This window comes from Branchiostoma floridae, unplaced genomic scaffold (genome assembly GCF_000003815.2).
Source record: "Branchiostoma floridae strain S238N-H82 unplaced genomic scaffold, Bfl_VNyyK Sc7u5tJ_1564, whole genome shotgun sequence".
Classification (NCBI taxonomy): domain Eukaryota; kingdom Metazoa; phylum Chordata; class Leptocardii; order Amphioxiformes; family Branchiostomatidae; genus Branchiostoma; species Branchiostoma floridae.
The window spans coordinates 351,706-373,290 of NW_023365762.1; the positions used below are offsets into that span (position 1 = coordinate 351,706).

A 21,585-nucleotide genomic window follows, 5' to 3' on the forward strand; every position below is an offset into this window, starting at 1 on the left:
ATAAAAGAACCCACAAACAGAAAAAACGTACTGTACTATATAGAGTTTCTAATATTTTCAAAATCTGAACTCATTCATCCATTTATTCATATCTACATTTGATTCACTCGAAGGAAGTTTGACTCATCTCACACTGCTACAGAGAGAAAAAAAAAATCACATTTTATTGTTTCACCATTTGAATACTAATGAATTACTGCGAAACCCTAGTCTTTATTGATATTCTATAACATATGGTTATTCCATAATGTATTTCACGTCTATAACCCTTTTTACAATGAATTGATCATGACTTTACCTTGATTGACAATATTGCTCTCAAATGCCTATAACACTGTATTAAAGGCATTTCAGAGCAATATTGTCAAATTACATGTCCACACAAAACGCCATTGAAATGCTGTTACTTTTGAAACTCTGACTTCAGATCTAAAGATAACTGCCTAAAAGTGATTATATGTTTCAATCTAGCATTCTAAATTAACAAGCTAAAATTCATGTTTCTTTTAGATAATCTTATTCACAAATTTCTTTGTTGTATTTGACGTATTTAGCTGATTGTAATAAATAGGAATTGTATATGTACAGTTGCAAACACTGCCTCAACTGTTTTTCGTCCTTCAAAATACCAGGTCACATTCGTCGCACGATTGCCGTACGATGACAAACTGAAGACATTCTTATAGCTGTCGTATATATGTCGTACAATTAAAAATCATCTGTCTCGCTAGGGTAAAGAAAAGACAGCTTTCTTCTGTTACAGCATGTTTGAAAATTCTATGATTTTAAATCGCACGACGGATAACGACGTAGCCTGTGTTTACACAATCTCTCGCTGGCTGTGGTTTAATGGTGGCAATTATAAGGCCGGCCGCTAGGAGCGCGATTTTAGTTAGGCTAGCTAACGACGTTCTTTTTCCTACGTCAGTGACGCTAAGATACTATACAGTACAATTACATGTGTGGGGCACTAAAACACTTGATATATAAACACATCTAACGCTAGTTCGCCTTTATCCGCGGGGTAACCTTTATCCGTTAACGTTGTCTTTAAAAGCAGCACATTAAGGAGTATTATGTCTGTGGACTGTGGTTTCAAATTTGCAATATTTTCAAAATGTTCTGATTTGAAACCACCGTCCGTCGACTTCATATCCCTAAATACGATTTTTTTACAAACAACGGATATAGGTCACCTTTGGATTAAGGTGAACCAGCGTTACAACGTCTGATAATTGATCGAACGAAGAAAGTACATATTATGATAATGATTTAGGCCCGAAGGCTCATTGCAAACAAAGTAAAGAAGTGGTATACCGAAGTGTATACTTAACAAAAAATATAATTAGATTAAAATTAGAATGACGTTCTGAAGCCATTTCAATTTAAACTATGTGAAGAGTTTGACTTTTACTCATACAGTAGAGGATGTATACCCAACATTTTGTTGTTCTTCAAGTTTATACAGTGCCCCCACTACCCGGGAATACTTGGTTAAGGAACCTAAATACAAGGTTGGAAATTTCCTTTTTTTCAGAATTATATTGTGAACATTCATTGATAATTAATGTTTAGTTCATTTCCACTGCTTTCCCTATACAGTATTTACATGTTCTCTCGTTAACATATAAGTAGAACTAAACAAAGACGCCAACTATGAAGCAGGAAAGTCCCTAATATAATAAAGACCTTTTCCACGAAGATTTTAGGAAGCAATGTGTTGTGCCAAGACTCCAACTAATACCATGGGCAATAGGCCTCGGAATTGTGTTTTTTGTTGAGTAACAGGAACCCCGCCGCGCGCTGTCTGCCACGGTAGTCCGCCGTGTACCGCCAATCCGGAAATGCCTCCTCAGATGCTCCCGTCAAAGATTACTATCTTCTTAGTGCGAGTATTTCCCGTCATCCTTTGCGCCGCCTTTCCCCTAACTTCGCTCGCCGCGCGGCTTCGCCGCGCTCTAAATCGGCTACGCCGATTGGTCGGCTTAGCCGACCTTCGGGTGGAAAAAATCCTGCGCCGATTGGTCGGCTTCGCCGACTTCCCCGACCTTCGGGTAATCCCCAACCCCGGCAATGCTCAGCGATACGGTGTACGGGCGAATCAAAGACAATTCCTTGGCCTACCGCCTATGCTAATACATAATTTTCATGGTGCACACCCCAGTTCTTCCAGTGGTAGTGCGCGAAAGGGTTTCGAGGGTCTAGAGTTTACATTTCTTGTTATTTACTGCGAAATTTCAAATGGATAAAAAGCGTAGGAAGTGGTGTGTTCTTTTGTGGAAATTGTGTTTTTGCCTGAGCCTCACTTCCGGGTATCCGTACGCTGGAAACACCCACTAATGACGTCACGGAAACTAGTGACGTCATCACTGTTATGACGTCACGGAAAATAGTGACGTCATCACTGCGTCTTACTGCGCCTGCGCCGGAAGAGAACGTTCCTCATGTTGAGAATCTTGGAGCGTTTCTCCATGGCTTCCAGATGCTTCAGGAACTCACACTTCACCTCGCGGATTAATCTGCTGAACACACTGGCCACGCTGTCGTATCCATCCGCCACGGAAATCTGAAAAAAAAACACAAAAAAACAATTTGAACAAATTTGGAGATATTCTGGATCAAGATCTAACTTCTAAACATTGTAGTAAGTCTATGGTGCCCCCGTCTCTGCATAACGTGACGTTACATGCATATTAAAGCACAAGTCCTGAAAATTAACGTTTGTCTTTGTAAACAGTCATATATTCGAAATTTAGATCAATGAAGCCACGGAAATTCAATTGCGAGCCTTTCACCATTTCCACACTTCCGAAAAGACTGAAATTTTTGCAATTTCAGTTTTTTTTCACGGAGATTGAAAGGCTTGAGCAAACAAACTAACAAAAAATACAAAACAAACCTCAAAGAAAGGACATGATAGTTCCCCGGCCAGCTCCTGCCCCTCGGCACACCGGACGGTCCTGCTCCGGTCCAGGTCCCGCTTGTTGGCCACGATAATCACTGGGATGCCCAGGGTCTCCTTAGCGGCGTCTATCAGCCTCTTGATCCGCTTGACGGCCGAGAAACTCTCCCTGGAAAAAGTGGCAAGGGCAGTTCACTTATCTATATGAATATCTAAAGGCTTTAAATTTGGGGTCCGAAGCCCTTGTAGGCACCAATGTTGTAAAGTCACTTAACACATATTACCTCAATCGAATCAGGTGAAAATGAGCATTTTAAAGCTTCGATTAGGGACATCCCAATGGATGAATGACTTTATTGCTCAGCGATTCATCATTGCACAAGGTACAATGTATGGCAACCAATAACAACTAGCTATATAGATGATGGTACTACGAGGCTACATACAAAACATCAAAATACTAGCTAGTCTTGCATCTGAAATGGATGAGATGTAAAGCTGGAAGTACTGTGTTTTCGGAGAGTATGCCAATTTTGTACCTCAAACATGGTAGAAGATGAAGTGCACTTCACTGTTGATTGCGATATGTATGCGAATGATAGAAATACTCTAGTCCTATTTAGCTATATAGAAAGTAGATTCCCTCATTTTAGACACATGAGTAGCACTGACAAGTTTATATTTCTCATGCGTTTTGACAAACCGACAATAGCGAAACCCATACAGTCCTACATTTTCACCATTACCAAGAAGCGAGAAGAAGCCGAACTTTTGTGTTAGACTAGATTTGTGACAATTTTATATGTATATATTCTGACTTGTTGTGACCTGTACTTAGCTCGTTTGGGCAAATTGTGCAATAAAGGTCTTCATTCATTCATTCAATTAAAGAACCCGCCACACTTATGGAAAGAAGAAGGGGGGGGGGGGGGGTCCTGCCCAGTGTGAGCGGATCAAACCTCACTGTCAGTCTTACGCAGGTGTACCTACTACAGTTAACGGTTTACCGGTTATGCAAACAAACAAACAAACAAACAAACCTGTCCGTGACCGAGTACATGATGATGAAGCCATCTCCCCACTTGATGGAAGCCTCCAGACTCGCCTTTTCGTTTTGATGCTTAAATGAAGAGAATTTGTTTAACTTAAGGAAAAAGAGCAGACACTTGAAGAATTTCTCTTCGAATCCACCCTTGCTTTCTTTACTGGCAAAACCAAATGCACTCTGTAGCAATTCGAATAATCAAGATCGTTATATTTGCACCTTTCTATGATCATGACGTCCAAGGTTCAACGTTGACAAAACAAGTAATCGTAGATGGTAGACTTCACTGCTCATATTATAAGCGCCCTCTAGTAAGATGTACAGGAACTGCACGGCGCATATACTAGTATGCATAGACACACAAGCAATTCCGGAGAGGAGACAGGGGACTAAAATGCCTATTGATACAGCACAACATGTTCTGCTGCCCCTACGGATGATTAATTAGCCTATGACTGATTAAAAGGCTATGGGACGAACGAACGAACGAACACAAGCAATTCAGCCAAAAGTAACATTTAACTGAAGTGTATCAATCGTAAACCTAGTAGTAGTAGTTATGTCCATTAGGGAAATGTATGGATTTTTCTATCAAGAGATAATGTATGTACAGTCAAACCACTACAAGTGATCATCCCTACCTAAGCACCACCTTAACCTGCCAATGTGACAAACATATCGAGTTTATTATGTTTGCCTGTCCTCCTTACCTTTCTCGCTGTGTCGAGTATCTCTAAGTGGATGGTTTCTCCGTCTACCACAGTATCTGTCGTGTAGGTCGACTCTGTGTAAGGAAAAACAATGAATGAATTGATTAATCTATTATCTTTATTGCGCACATTTTGCACAACCAACCTAGTTCTTCTCAATTACTTGGTAATGGTGAAATTGTAGGCTTGTGTGGGTTTATCAATGGCCAGTGATTATCATCTGCAGTGCCGTCATTAGTCGCTAGGCTTGGCCACAGCTCTCGCCAACGATGTATGCTGTACTTCATATTCAAGCCGCTAGGAAAACGAGGCTTCGCGTTTGCAAACGATTAGCATGGGGCTTTGAATGGCTAAAAAGCACATTTTCAACTGATTTTATGGAGTAATATGTTAGGGATGTCTCTGTAGCTCAACTGCTAGCGGCTCTCACCGTTGAGCTCCTGCCAGTTTCAGTTAGTTGGTAACCGAAGACCCCTGTTTGATTCCCGAAATCAGAAAATTTCGGTTGGGGCAGCACCGTCTTTCGAAAAGGATGTAAAATAATTGTCCCTAAACATTGAGGGGTGCCTCGAGCTCGAACGACTAGCAACCCGTTCCTACCTGTAGAAATACACCATGCTACAGAAACTGCAAGGAAAAGTGTACTATTGCTGACTTTAGTTTGTCCGATTTCTACTATTTTTTTAGTGTTCGTTCGCGATTTACAACGTTGGCTAGGTTCTCTTGTGCCGGGAAAGGGAGTCTGACGAGGAAGGGAGTATGCTGTGAAAGGGAGTTTGCCGTGATAGCGAGTTTTGCCCTGTCCAGTCTTCGCTGATAATCGTGAACCAGCCCCGTTCAAAGACTGCAACGGAGTATAGCTAGTAGTGGTTACCGACTCTATACAGCATAGCAACTGGTTTTCTCACACATGTTGACCCAGGCTTTCTGATTTACACAGAGGTAAGGACTGTGTCAACATTGTAATCTGAATCGGTTTCTTCAGTAGTTGATTCCGAGGTGTGCCTTTCTCACTCATCAGGGGTAATGAGGTCAAACAGTATCGCCTCATCACTGTGATACTGAAATAAGAGAAGCACTGTGCAAACCTCTATCATTAAAGCCCTCGGCACAAATTAAGAACTGAGCTCGGCCGACGTGCCTGCGAGCTCAAAATGGGCATTTTCGGCACGACGTTTTTTTAGGATGCTAGACGCTCATCAGTTGGGATTTAAACCTCTGCGTCATATCAGCTGTGTACCAAAAGGTAGAAAATTACACGTACGAGAATTATATGTGGCCTCGCTGTTAAACCAGAGTTAAGCTAAGGGCACAACCCACCGTACGTACAATTTGTGCGTACGCTTTTTAGGGAGGCCACGTCCGCCACGTATTTCTGAAAACGTCGCCGCCAACGTACCGAAGCTTCAGCTGCTAGGGCGCAGTCACATAGGTCGTGCGATCATCGTACGATTTTAATGCCATTAGATTTTTAAGCAAGCCGTGACTCGCTGTTAAAGCAGAGTTAAGCTAAGGGCACAACCCACCGTACGTACAATTTGTCCGTACGCTTTTTAGGGAGGCCACGTCCGCCACGTATTTCTGAAAACGTCGCCGCCAACGTACCGAAGCTTCAGCTGCTAGGACGCAGTCACATAGGTCGTGCGATCATCGTACGATTTTAATGCCATTAGATTTTCAAGCTTAAAGCCGTGATACCCCCCTCACATTAGGCGAAAATCGATCGGACGAGTTTGCGAGCTCTAAATTACGAAGAGGCAGGACCCTGCTGCCGACGAAGAAATGGCAGAGTTCCCCCCTTCCCGTCAGGGTCATGCCTCCTCGTAATTTAGAGCTCGCAGACTCGTCGTCCGATCGATTTTCGCCTAATGTGAGGGGGGTATGACAAAACCAACCATCGACATGGATCCAAAATAGAATCTTTTTCCAAGACAGTGGAACTTTGCAGGAGACGTACATTTTTGTCCTCCAAAAGTTAGCGATTGTACGACGATCGCACGATCTACAATATGTGACCACGCCCTTACGGAAAAGACGGACTTCACTTATGTTTTAACAAAAAACAACAGTAAAATAATAAAGATACAATCAAACTGCATCTATACGCTATGAAATGAAATGAACACATGTGTTGAACAAAATAGGTGATCCAAAGTCAAACAAAATTAAGCTACCGAACGTGGCAAATGAAAGGCTACCTGTCTCTATTCATTGCCAACTTGTCCACTCTCTAATTAAAGATCTACTTGATACGAGATTGAACAGGAAACAGCGTTGTAGTGTTAGCACAGGTGTACTGGAAAATAGCGTTACCTAGGCTTAATGTAAGTTTGGTGCAGTCAAACCTGTACTAATTTAGATACCAGCTCTACATAACATAAGGACCACCTGGCTATTGTGAAAACTCTTTTCTGGTTCAGCCCCTGGCTACGAAGACGGAGTACTAGTAGTCGGCCCACCCAATAACAATAACAGTACTCCGATCATAATTTCTATCGGTAGAATCACATATTTTACCAGATCGCAATCGTAACCCGGACATAGTGAGGTTAAAGTGAATGAATGGTGTATATAATTGGTCCAGAATAAGGAGGTACTGGATTCAAATCCTGTTATGTTTCCGATCTTGTGTTCTTCGGAAAGCGATTGTCCACACTACTCCACCCAGGTGTAAAAATCGGTTCCTGACTTCGGTTGGGGAGGTAAAACGCTATGGAAGGAGAATGATGGACTTCCAATAGCGTGTTCTAGATACAGTGGATAAAAAAACCACGGCCTTTGTGGGCTTAAAGGGGCATTATACTCCAGAAGAGAGGGTCATATATCAAAATTATGTTCTGATAAATATTAATCCTAGGAAGTAATAAATGCATACTACTTCACATTGTACCATAAAGTACCCATTAGCCCCACGCGCATCAAAGACAAAAAGGATTCAGTCTTCTACTAAACTCCCTACGGAACCTCTAATATATGACTGAATACAATGTGCCTGACAATGCCAGACTATAGTTAGGTTACACTTTGTCAATTACATTTTAAGGAGCGCTAAGAAAAACAGGTTTTGCTAGATCTGTATTTTTTTATATCCACTGAGCAATTTGCCTTCTTGGTGTGCTTGGCGCTCCTCATGTATTCCAAAAAATGCACGAGAAAGGAAGTGCCTATAATAGATAATGCATGCGTAGGGTCTGCATGGGTTAAGTTAGTGTCATATTGTTTTACAAAACATACATCGCGTAATTCACCACAAGTGGAATCCCACAACGTCTGATTATGTATTAATTTATACGTTATCTATTGGAAAATAACACTCCCTTCCGGAGTGAAATGCCCCTTTAAAAAGGCTATATATGGTACTACTTACACCTACATTTACTGAATTTCCCCTGACATATTTGTGTAACACCCCACATAGAGCTCGCTGACAGTGTTTATAATTACCTAAGGAACTACAGCACTACTCAGTACGGGGTTGACCTTATTGAGGGGGATTGGATGATGGGAAACTGTTACATTGAAAGGTAATTAAATCAGTCGCCTGTACTTTGTAACAAAGCGGGTACTTAAGCCACAGGTGATGTAGTGATAGCGAGTATCAAGCAGTACACATGACACTACTGTGTCAGTCATGCTATCACACCACCCCCACCCCCAACACCGTCCCACACGATATACACGCCAATTATAGTCTAATAGAGAATTATCAGTGGTAAGGGGGAGGGCGACATCATAATCATAAGCGTACGTTGAGTCCTGGTAAATGAAGTAAATACGAGACGGAGGTTCGCCAGGCCTCCATTCGGGTGATTTAAAGTGAATCACAGACTGCAGACAAGGCACCTTCACACACCGGGGCATACTCCTTATCTTTTTCGAAAGGTGTGGTGGGTTTATCTCGCGTGGGGTGTGGCTCTCCCCAGACACGGAACCTCAATTTGACGTCCTATACGAGGGAAGTCCTTAGGTACTCATTTTTTGTGAGGAAAGTCGCGTGAAGTGCCTTTCTCAAGGGCACAAGATCGGTGACACGGCAGGGCTCGAACCCGCGGCGTGACCGTTGTACAATGATCTGGCCAATTACGCCACGCGATCTCACTGTTAACCAAAATGTGGGTTAGAATGTCAAGAATTCTTCAAGGCGTGAATCCAAACACGTTAATGTATACTCTGTAAAGATACCACCAACCAAAGATACCAAACCATGAAGACAGTTCTAACAGGCAGTTTATTGTAACGCACTTAATTTCAGTACAGTTTAATGATGTGTTCCGCCTGGGCGCTTTTCAATAATTCATAAAGGGCAAGAACCCGGGAATGACACAACCGTTGCCTTGTACGTGTGAAATTTTCTTCGTACCGTAAAAACAAATCAGTCCCGTCCAACCCTTCACACAAACCGTTTCTTTGTGTCTGACAAAACACTAACCTCTTTAATTCTCACCGTCTCGCGTGTATTTGCCGGTTTACTGTTCAAATATAACGGTCAAATATAACGAACGTGACTTCGGGATCAAATAGCGTACAAAGCAAACGACATAGAACAAAGTCGGCCTAATGTTTAGACGGAGTAAAAAAGAACAAAAAAAAAATGATGTCCCGTTTGACTCCAAGACTTGGCCTATATATTTTCAATTATCTGGCACGTCTGTAAACAAACTTTGAGTTGTGCCTAATTGGTCTACAAATCTTAGGTCGTAATAGGTGTACAGTGGCGAAAGCGGTAGTTCACCTTTATCCGTGGGGTAACCTATATCCGTTGTCAAGTCGACAGACGGTGGTTCCAAAAAAGACATGTTGCAATCTCACAAATATACCGAAGTGAAAATTTTGATTTTCGATGACAAACTTTAAGGTTTAAGCTATGCCTTATATCGTCTAGCTTTATATTATTGCTAGATAATAGTAGTTTCATGGTACTTGTACTATAAATTAAATTACACGTCTAACGTAAAAGTCATCATGGAGTCTTTGCATTACTATGCAATCACGTGGATATGACGTCATCATTGCCGGCCATATTGGATGGTTAAACCTGGAAGCTGTTTGAATTTGCATACATCATTACAGTCACGTGATTATAACATTGTACACGTTGTGCACCGGTTCAACCAATCAACATGGCGGCTGTGACGTCACCTGCATACGTCACCTCATGACTGACGCCATTTTGATTTGTTAATGAGCTTGACCTTCAAGTAACGGCATTTGTCAATATCACACCTGTACGTTCTCAAAGCCGTTATCTGAACACTTGTGTGTCTAAGGCATTATTTGCCATTGCTTTGTAACAGATTATGTTGTCAGATATCACTGATAGATTGCTTTTAATCAAGATAGCAAATATGAACAGAAGTATGTCCCCAATGTCCTTGACGGGTGAAATATTCAACACTTGTCCGTGATAAGAAAAAGTAGTCCCATTGCCTTTTTGAGGATGTATGGGCAGTTAGTTGTTATCCACTGTGTCTAAGACGCGGTAAACACTTTTCTCATGCGACGGCCATGATAAATCGAAGACGAGGTCAAGGAGAAAACAGACAAAACGTATTTCTGCCATTTAGCTTTCGCCCAAGTCACACACATTTTCACAATATAAGATCAAATAATGAATATTATAACTAGTGTTATGCGCCGAAAGATGTGGCAATTTAGAGTAGCGTAGACTGATCCCATAGTCCCTAAAAAAAGATACAGAAAAAAACATAACAATGCAAATATTTGACAGACATGCAGCCATTCTCTTATTGGCCGCTTTCCTAACTGATAGGCGATTATTGGTTGAACTGCTAATTATGATGGACAGTCTTCTGTTTGCCCCATTAAACTCGTCTTAGATCTATCATGGCCGCCGCACGAGAAAGGTGTATTGGGAGGTACGTAGAGCCCAACTCTCTCCTTCTGTCAACAAGTTTGACGTCATGACGTCAGAATGCCAATTTCATTACAGACTTGGCGCCAAATATCAAACAAGTCAAGAGGCCCGGAAACTTCTTTTCTACATTTGTTATAATCAAACGGCGATTTCGTGAGAAAGCAACAACTGACAACAACGCCACTAAAAGCTAGGTAAAGAGGTTACAATGTCAGAACTGTTTGACAAAGGTCTGCCTTTGGTTTGCCGCTTTCAAGGCTTAGCAAAAACCTCGGTTCAATATTAGCCAATAGTTTATCTTGTTGTCATTGTCTGGTTACTTGACGAGAATGCCTCCGAACCTAGCAACGACTAGAAGGGTAAACGTTTCTAACCTTTAAAGTCCGATAATAGATAAGATAGACGAATTTTTGTTAGGAACAACAGAATTGGCGAGATCCAATGGTCAACTAAGTGATAGAACTTTCCCTCCTAGACCAACATCAAGAGTTTGTCCAAACAGTAATTTTGATAGCAAACTTGCTACCGCACGTATACATGTCATATTCCTTACAATGGTCTATTCATTGGCCCATATATAGAAAGAATGGAGCTTTCTGTTAGACGTGTTGAAACTAGGTTAACGTTCTTTTCACAAACCAAAACAAAGCGAAGCAAACTCGCAAATATTGGTTAAACTAATAATTATGATGGACTGTCACACATTTTGCTTCCAACCCTTTCCAAACCTTGGTCGGGAGTAAGTCGTGTGTACGGACATCTGTGGTTGGGAGTTGGTCGTCACCTCTCTTTTTACCATTAGGTCACGTCTATTTGTGACCGGGTCCCGGTTTGATCTTAAATACGAATTTAAAAAAAACGGCGACCCCCACGGTGACCTAAAATAACCCGGTATAGCCGCAGATATTTTTGAATTTCTTGGGGATGCATACACGTGTTGGAGAAAAACTCCCCCTTCCAAGAATGGTATAATCTTACCTGTATTAGGCTGATACTCTCCTATATATCGTCTGGTCAGGAACCTCACACACAGGGCTGAAATGAGGGGTGCACAGGTAAGACATATACAAAAACATAAAGTCCTCGTGTTGAAGAATTCACATAGAACGTAACGTTTTAATATTTGCCTTGTTGATATACTGGCTTTCATCTAATACCTCCTACAGAACTCTACATGGCTCATAAACAAATGAATGAATGAATGAAAATTAATGGATAAATCAATGAATGAATGAATGGGCGAACGAGAGACCTTTATTGTACGTTTATGCTCTTACAAGTTAGGTGATAGAATATTTATGTTCAGACTGGAAAAGTCTCCTTGTTGTACCTCTTGTCTCGAAAGTGTGGTTTTAGCTCAAGTAACAGGAAATCCTTGAGACAAGTCAAGAGCAATGCTAAGTTGAATGTCATGTTCAACCAGGAATGACTAAAACTTTCTTCATGAAGTACTGTACTTGAAAGAACAAAACCACAGGCGCTTGCTAAAATCTCGCAATCACGGGCCAATTGTTTATATTGATTCACCACTTCTGCTTAGAGCAGCAAAAAAATTACCATTTAGCACATTGAGGTCAAAGTTCAAGGTCATCAGCTTTTTGGTAGTCCATCAAAATAGAGATATTGTTGTTGTTGTTTTTGTGTGTTTGTGTGTTTCTGTCTGTCTGTCTGTCTGTCTGTCTCTCTCTCTCTCTCTGTGTTTCCGGATATTTGTAGTCAGTAAACTTAAGAACCTTATGATGGATTACAATGATATTTGGTATGTAGGGAGGTATTGGGAAGACAAAGTTCAAAGTCAATTTTGGTCCCCCTAGTATGTGACCTTGGCACTGCAGCAGAATTTCCCTTTTTGTATCTTTTGACCTGGACATGCTGCGGTCTTGATTTTTTGGTGACAGATAGCTTGATCCGTATGCATTCTAAGTATCTGATAGACTTTTAGAAAAAGAAATATAAAAGACGAAAAAAAGACATCTGAACAGATGTGATGAAACGAAATAGGATCAACTCAAGAACCAGTAGTGCTGAGTGTTTGGAAAGCATCCAAACGCAAACACAGCTTGGGCAAAGCTGCTGACAGCAAAAGACGCAACGACAGCGAGTTTTTCTTTGGCGTTCCTGCGTCAAGTTTTCAGGATTCTTTGCTGGGGTGGTCACCATATGGGCAACAGCGTTTCAAGCAAGCTGATTTTGCTTTGTCAGTGTATTTTCGAATTCAGTGAAGAAAAAGAACAGTAAGATACACACAGAGACAGGCAGGCAAGCAGACACACACACACACACACACACTTTCTCTCTCCCCCTCTCTCACGCACACACACACACACACACACACACACACACACACACACACACACACACACACACACACACACACACATACACACACACATGTACATGCACACAGAAACACACACACACACACTCTCTCTACTTTAACCTATGCTCTTTCAAATGACCTTCACTCAAGCGACTGGATACTTCAAAACAAACCACATATCCACACCTCAAGGTATCTTTTATCACAGATTGTATTTCCTTAAGGGTACTTAGGCGGACATAAGGAGTTTTTACAAGAAGTCATTAAGTTCTTGAGTTAAGGACCCTTGAGATATCGCTCTTTTATCTTGAAATCTTGAAGAAAACAAGCATCGTGACCAGAAAATCGTTGTTGAATTTCCTTATCATAGTACAAGTGTCAGATCCGGAAAGAACATATCTATGTAACGATAGTTCGCCTTTATCCGTGGGGTACCCCATATCCGTTGTTTTTAAAAACAGGGTATTATCAAGTCGATGGATATTGCAATATTTTGAAAATAACCACAACATTTTGAAAATTTAACATGTTGAAAACCATCGTCCTTGGACGTGATATCTACAAAAAAACTTCTTTTAAAACAACGGATTAAGGCTACCCTACGGATAAAGGTGAACTAGCGTTATAGAAAACAAAGACTGGATAGTAGTGTTGTACTGTACGTATTATTGTCATCTTTGACCTTTAAGGAAAACAGGACAATAATAAGACGATTGTAGGACTATAATGGGGCGGCAGATTGGCCGTATGGGTCGCAAAAACAGGATCGTTATATATGTTTTAATTTTCCGTAATAATGTCGTTATTATGTGTTATTATATGATCATAACGTCAATGAATTCCGCTGCATACAGTGCCCTTAGTTTGAATGTATACAAGGCCTAGGCCTGGTGAAAAAGAAGGCCACTGGCCTTAGTGTAAACTGTTGAGGAAACAAATAAAATGTCTTGTAAGAGTTGTTTTGATAGAACGCTGTCCGTGCATGCATTCTTTTCTGAGCTAATGCCAATATCAACCTAATAGATAAACATACATCTATGCCTATACATGTAACATATGTCCATATACAAACGCCACTGAGAAAAACAACAACACTTCGTAAAGGGGTTTAAAATGGCCCCAAATTTTAGTGCCACTGTTAACGGAACCAGGAATCGTTATATAGTCTTCCGAAACATATTCAAAACATAAAGATGTCGAAAACTGTGAAGTTTATATAACTCAAATGTTTTGATATACATGTAAACATATACATATACTAACTGTATGCTTACAAATGTTCAAATCTTCTCACAGAGGATTGAATCTGTCTAAAAGTTGTTGTTTTTTAATTAAACGTTTTGCTTACCTGTTTTTCCGCATCCAGGATGCCCTAACACCACGACTCTCGCCCTGTTTAGCTTCCTGACGTCTTTAGCTCCGCTTCCGGACCGTTTCAGTATCATGTGGTGGCTTCTTTCCCCCATGATACAGGAATTCTCCAAGCCAAGTATTTACCACAACACCGGTGTGCTAGGTTACAACAGTATATAGCCCATTGTGTGGAGTTTCAGCTATGAAGTCTGTTGTGGTCGCAAACTAAGCTTCTGTCCTAGATCGGTGTTTCGTTCCTTCGTTTGTTTTAGGCGCCAAATAGCGAAGTTTCCAAGACCGGTCCCCCTTCACCGAACTATTTTTCACCCTGTCCGGTTTCTTGACAAATGAGGTCACGGCTTGTAGCAAGGAGTTTTGTTGAGCTATGCGCTGATGACTAATCAAAAAGATCAAACATTCAGCGAAAAAACACCTCTTTAAAGCCACATTGCCATTGAGGATTCCTCCTCGTAATGTATATTGTTTGTCAGTCACACGATCGCATCTCCTATGTAGTAGTTGATGTAATCAGAATGACCTGCCATTTTTGAGAACACTGCCTAAAATTAAAATTTTGGTGAAAATACAGCAACGCTGGTCTGTTTAACGTCGTCTGCATGTAGGAGAGGGAAAAACACAGGAAATACTCGAATGTTGAAGCAGGAAGCTTGGCTACACAATGCTACACATCCTTAGTGAGGCACGAATTCATTTACCTCACAGATAAGGCAAGAAAAGATCGTCCGTTCCTCAGTCAAGGCCCCCTTGGTATCGACGTGTCCTTAGTAAAGGTCCCCTTGGTATCGACGTGTCCTTAGTAAAGGTCCCCTTGGTATCGACGCCACCCTGGTGCAGAAAATCGTCCGTTTTCCTCAGTCACTACTCCCTTGGTATCAACGCCAGCTTGTTGCAGAAAAAAACGTCTGCTTTCCACAGTCAAGACCCCCTTGGTATCAACGTGTTCTCAGTCAAGGCCCCATTGGTATTGACAACAGCCTGTTGCAGAAATAAAGGCCTTGACAGAACAGGAGTTGAGTGACGCTGGCTATGAATAGCTATCGTGCCAGGGCGTTGAATGAACACGGGTATTGTTCTACTGAAGAGTTTGTGTGCTCTTCAGTAGGCAGGTTACTACACTGTGTACACATATGGCAACCTGATTCAAGTGGGGGCTACATAAGGGTCGGCCAAAATCCTTTTTCAGTCTAGCAGTATCCTGAATCGTCACGGACGGAAAGGACATGATAATACAGTTTACAAAAAGAAAAGAGACATTGTCAAGAAAATAAACAATCTTACGACAAATAATTGGAGGTTCTCTTCTCGTATAAAAGTCTAGACAAATAGATTTTGGGCGGATAATAACCTCAACGAAAGTCCAAATAAATACTGCTAGAGTGAGAGAGAGAGACAGAGAGAGACAGAGAGAGAGATAGAGACACAGAGAGAGAGAGGAGAGAGAGAAAGCACGTGAAAGAGAGTCAGAGTAATACAGTAGCAGCCAGTTAATTGCACTACGGATAACTGCACACTTCTGTTAATTGCACGGAATCCCAAAAGCCCATGTCGGTGCGGCCCAGCTTGATAACTTCGTTTTTTTTGCACCATCCGGAGAACTGCATGCATGATACGCTGTCAAATCGGATGTGCAATTAAACGGCTTCTACTGAACTGTGTATGTCCATTTTATACATGACCTTCTATCAAACTTCCGCCATACACAGCCTCAGTCTCCTAGCTCTTTCAGCTCAGACTACGCTGTACCCGGCTTATCATAGCCTGCGTTGTTGGTCTGTCAGGGAAGATTTCACGATAAACGAGCTGTTTGTCTTACACCTACTTCAGTCGAGAAGGAAAGGGAGCCACTGGCCGCTCGCATCACAATGTAAACAAACACTTCATGCGAATGCCATGTTTTGAGAATCATTGATGAGGTCGCCGATAGTTTTGAACACAAGGCGTCATCATAAAGGCAAAGACTTGTCACTAACCCTTGCACACTGATAAATTAAGTGCCAAGTGGGTTTAACTCTTAATGGATTCATCGGTATACAAAATAGCATATGGCTTACTTCACAGTATCAGATTAATGAGTTATGTACCACTTTAAAGTGTGGATTAATGCCTGAAAATAAACATACGATGTTGGAAAAGCTGTGAGATCACCTTTACATAAAGACCACCTGGCCAATGTGACTTTTTGGTGGTCACTTAGATAAATTTTTTTCCATTAACACAGGCATTGTAAATCCTGTCTATAATGACCTTAAAAAACACCAGATTTTATTGTTCTTCTTTGTGATATTGTTTTTTAGGGGCATGTTTCGCTGTACGATGTTTTAGAGTGGCATGTTTTAGTAATTCAACACTTCACATGTTAATAGCTTTTCTAATTCGTCCTTTACACTTGCTTGTGGTTTTTGTCCTCACTAGCTGATCGTTCTGTACACTGGGATGTTTGTTTATAACTTCTATAAACATCTTTGTATACAACGATATAATTATGCTCTTTTCGTGACACTAAGACTTTCGTTGTAGCCTTTGTGGTATTGTTTGTACTCCTAAGTACCCTTTCTAGTTTGTGATATATGTCGCTCGAGACAAGTGTGTTTATTTTACTTCCGCCGGCACTTAATATGTATTTCCTCTTGTCACGCAGAAGACATGAACCCATTTCCTGTGACGTCACGAAAAATTCGTTCTGAATGACGTAAGCAAGAAAGCACACACACACACACACACACACGGAGAGATTGAAATATATTGTAGAACAAAGCTGGGTCATTCCACTGCAAAGGAGGGGGTTCTACCTTTGAACAGCATAATGTCATTCGTTATCTTTACCTTTAGACACAAAACAAGAGTTTCGCGACCCCATACCTTCTCCAAGTGGTGTCGACCTATCAGACTGTATTCTAAAGGTTTCTCATAGATTATGCAAATGTGGTTCTCATTTGCATAAATCACATCAATCAATAATGATTTTCTCTACCCAAATAACACAAGTATGAAAGTCTCATCTTAGCAAAGTAGACTTCTGTAGCATTTTTTTAATTACCAGTAACTAGCTTTAGCTTACTTCCAAATGCCACAAGTATGAAGTTCCTATCATTGACCACTATGGTATTATTTTTCATCAATAAAAAGAGGGAAAATTACTCGAAAAGGAACGTGATCAAACAACAAAACACGGCACTCATATATTTATTTTTCGTCAACGTAAAGATGATAATCTGAATAAATCAAACTCCAGATTAAAAGATAAAGCAACAATCTCATTTGCAAAAAAAAATGTTTCCTATTTCTACCTATTGAACTTGTATATTTAGGTGGATTCGACCAGTAATATATACAACAGTTATTGCTTTAGTTTTGTACACAGTAGTTTGTTTACATGGCTGTTGAACACTGGATGGCTTTCAAAGAGCTCAAACAATTTATTAAGCTTAACATTCTGCCACTACCAGTCCCTATTAGTGATGTGGCTGCCATGCTAATGACACATGCTAGGGGGCACTTCTGCACTGCCATAACCCCTACACAACTTTGCTTGAATTCACTCAGCACCAAGCCATCCTCACATTTACCCTAAATGGTCTCTAAAACTTGAATGGTAGATATAAACAATTTATCATGATATGTTGTTTTTTTTTTCAAATATTTTTCAATATCAACAATTGGTGCAAGCAAGCATGGTAAAACAACAATTTCAGTTGATTAGTTAAAACTGTCAGTTAATTTTACATCCATATTGCAAATATTTAGTGCTTGTTGTATTTATTGCAAATTTGTGCCAACAATTCGTTTGGCATAAGTAGTATTATGTACATATTTGGCATACAAGTACATTTAATATTCAAAGCATACATGTGTCTAAAAATTAAAACATCATGACTTCACTCAGTCTTGACCAATCACAGCTGTTCACAGTACAGTGATGAAAATGTCTACCTACATGGATGTGTCCATGACTCTGATTGGTCCATAGAAAACACTTCTCTAAACCCAAGCAGAGATATACTATGTCAGAGCTAACATTTTAAAATATAACTGAATATTTTACATAAAAGCTGCAATTTTCTTGTTAAACAAAAAATGCATATGTGCAGAAATTAAATCATCATTTAATCATAAGATTTACATCAATTTCCCGCCCAAAATCGGATTCAAAAATATACAATTAGCTTGCGTCAGTTTTTTTTCAAAAACTTCTTTGTGAATCATTTACATATACATTATGAACCAATCCTTCGCTGACAGAATGGAAGTCTAATTCTTACAAATTTGTGCAAAAATAGTGAAGTTTAAAAATAGGTAATTTCTTTATATGTACATTTCCTTAACAAACAATTTTTTGTATGCACCCAACTAAGGTGACTTTTGTTGCTACATACAATCTTAAAGTTGTTGAACTGCAATATAACATTTATGTGCTTGTTTTCACATTGTGAATAATCTGGAAAAATCACTAACAGTTTCATAACTGTTGGGGTGTTCTTACTTGATAACTTTAAGGGCTGACGTCAGAGTTGCGTTGCGCGGTAGAGGGCAAAAAATGGGAAGACGATTTGGGTGTGACTTAAAATCCTTGAAAATCTTTTCTTTTCCTTGAAAATTTGTGCCCAATTTGTCTACTTTTTGAGTTAGAAGGGACAGGTAGGGCCTAAGCTTTCCTGTTTGGGTCAAAATTTGTTCAGTTTAGCAGTTTTGCTGGTGTCATGACATGTTTTAGTTATAGGGTGCTACTGGTTGTATCAGGAGGGAAAAGGGGTCAAAGGTGAGGTTTCTTTCATAGAGCGAGCTTTTTTCGGAGAATGAGCCGAACAACCCTCTGTTTTCTTTGAATGATTATAAACTAGACCCAAGTGACTTTCTGGTGGAGAAGAATTTTTAAGATTGAAATATGGGTTAGTACTTTTTTTAAGCCTTCATTCAGTGTATTTCAACATGCTTGTCAATGGCCAGTCCTAACTTCGATGTCTGACCTTAAGCAACATTTACAGCTAGATATGCAAGTGTTTGAGCAACTGTCATTTCTTCTGGTATAATTTCAGATTCTGTTAGATTGTAATCTCTACCTTGTCATATATACACTGTAGGGTTTCCAGAATTAAAGGGGTGGGCTAATGGGCTGGGCTAGTGGACTATCCCCTTTTTTTTGGGCCCCACTGACTTTTGACCAGTTGTTTGTCCTCTAGCACTTAGGCATACATTTAAGTGTATATCTGACTTGTGTCCTGAGTTATAGGTAAAAGTTGAATAAGTTTTCTAATGGTTGGGAAGCCTTTGATATTAGTGTGATTCCTGTATAACAATTGGTGAAGCAACATGTACACAAATATGTAGAGTTCTCCCAGTAACTAGCCTGATATGAGGATCACTAAGCCCAGCCTGCCCCATCGATTCCAGAAACCCATACACTACATATAAGCATCCTGCAATCTCATGTGACTCCACAAGGTGGCGCCAACTGGATGATCTTTTACTGCTCTTTTACTTCTTGCCCTTCTTCCCCTTGGCAGACCCCTTTCCCTTCTTCCCCTTCTTGCCTTTCTTGCCCTTCTTGGGTTTGAGTGCTGCGTAGCGGCCCAGTCCCTTCCTAACCATCATGCCTTTCCACCAGGCCTGGAGCTGCACATTATATAAGAAATATTAACATTACATACAACATTTATAAAGGAAAGATGGAAATTCGGGTAAACAATATATAAAGACAGGAAAATCTCTGCAACTGGATAAAATAAAGTTTACTTATGGATTTTTTGGATGACACCGAAAATTAGACATCCAGGTGTACAATAATTTAAGGCTACAACTGGATAAAAAATGGAGATTTACTCTAGACTTTACTTCCTTGTGTGTTACTGTTAGCAACTTTGATATGTTCAACCAGTTTTTCCAGTTGTACTCGGAATTGGTCTACCTGGTAGCCAGTTTATTTCAATGAAGAAGAGTGATGGATGTCACTAGAAATGTCTGAAAATATATCAGATTTTAGTTGCAGAGATTGAATCCAACACTCTTATTCAGCATCTAGTCTTATAAAGAAATTGAACTGTGCATTTAGTGTATAGGTCTTAGACTTTCGTGTAATCTGGTAAGTAGTATGCATCAAATTTTGTTAAAACTATAACAAGACTAGAAGTTGACTAAGAATTACATGTAGTTCAATTTCAACACAATTATTTTTTCTTGCGTTATATACATGTTAATCTCCAAGCAGATAAACCGTGGCATAATATAGTATCAAACCCACCGTAGGATCTGCATTCATTCAGCTTCACAAAAGGCTATTAACATCCAATTGTTGCCTAATCAAACTGTGCTTGCTGTGTAGGTGTTAATTGTCCTCCTTCCTGTTTGGTGTGGATCTCCTACATTGATGTGCGCTGGTCAATGAACTTGTCCCAATAAAGATATAAATTGCTCCTAAAAACATTAGCACCTCGGATCTTCGTGTAGCTGTTATTATATACATTGTATGTTCAGAAGCTCTGAAGTCTCTCAAACTCCCTAACTGTTATGGTCTAATGGATAGACTTTCAACTCGCCGTTCTAACACTGGCATAATTTCAAAAACAGATCCGGATCATTTTCCTGACCTTGATCGAACAGAGGATCTTCCTCTTCTCCATCAGCATGAACTCGCGGATCCCGAGGAAGCCGATCCGACAGACGTCCGCCGGCGGGTACGCGAACTTCTCCGCGTCGATGCGGAGCTCCTTCAGGGTCGTGAGGAAGTCGAAGTCCGACGGGAGGGCGGTCAGGAGGTTGTTGTGCAGGTACAGGTACTTTAGAGCTAAAGGGGTACAAAATAAAATCACTATCACACAGCAGTGCACTTATCTTTCCCTCCCATTCAACAATTTTTGGTATAGAAATTAGCGGTGGGTACCGGTACAGAAAATTCAGGTCCAGGTCCAGTTCAGGTCCAGAGGATCAGGTCCAGGTCTGGACCTGAACCTGATTCATTATGTGAAAACTTGAGAATGGTCCATACTAAAAACAAAGGCCCATTTTGCTACAAAGAAATCTGTTTTGTGTAGTATTCGACTCTCACTGGCGTTTTAAAAATCCTACAAGGCTAAACGTCTGATCATATAATCAGTTCATTTTCCAATCGGTCCAACATTCGGTCCACCTTTTTTTTCAGGTCCAAGGAGAAAGACTGGTTTTGTACTGTTACACCGTACCGGTACCCAGCCCTAATAGAAATCAAGGGACATTGTACAAAAGTGGTAATGATAGTACACCTTTATTCTATACTGGTTGCTTTCAGAAGCAGAGTATTTAGCTATCATGCCGACGAAATGTGAGTTCCAACTGCTATATTTTGAAAACATTACAATTGGAAACAACCGCCCATCGAATTGCTATCCC

At 40.4% G+C, this 21,585-nt stretch overlaps 1 protein-coding gene across 1 annotated transcript; it reads right to left on the bottom strand.

Annotated features, from left to right (window-relative positions):
• Window positions 1–2,147: 2,147 nt before the first annotated feature.
• LOC118408281 (ras-related and estrogen-regulated growth inhibitor-like) lies at window positions 2,148–14,982 on the bottom strand. Its single transcript, XM_035808965.1, has 6 exons — window positions 14,201–14,982; window positions 11,511–11,567; window positions 4,658–4,731; window positions 3,943–4,022; window positions 2,900–3,071; window positions 2,148–2,566 (listed from the first exon to the last, which is right to left on the bottom strand). The coding sequence occupies exons 1-6, from the start codon at window positions 14,316–14,318 to the stop codon at window positions 2,402–2,404; spliced, it is 666 nt and encodes a 221-aa protein (XP_035664858.1). The 5' UTR covers window positions 14,319–14,982; the 3' UTR covers window positions 2,148–2,401.
• Between the last annotated feature and the right edge of the window lie 6,603 nt (window positions 14,983–21,585).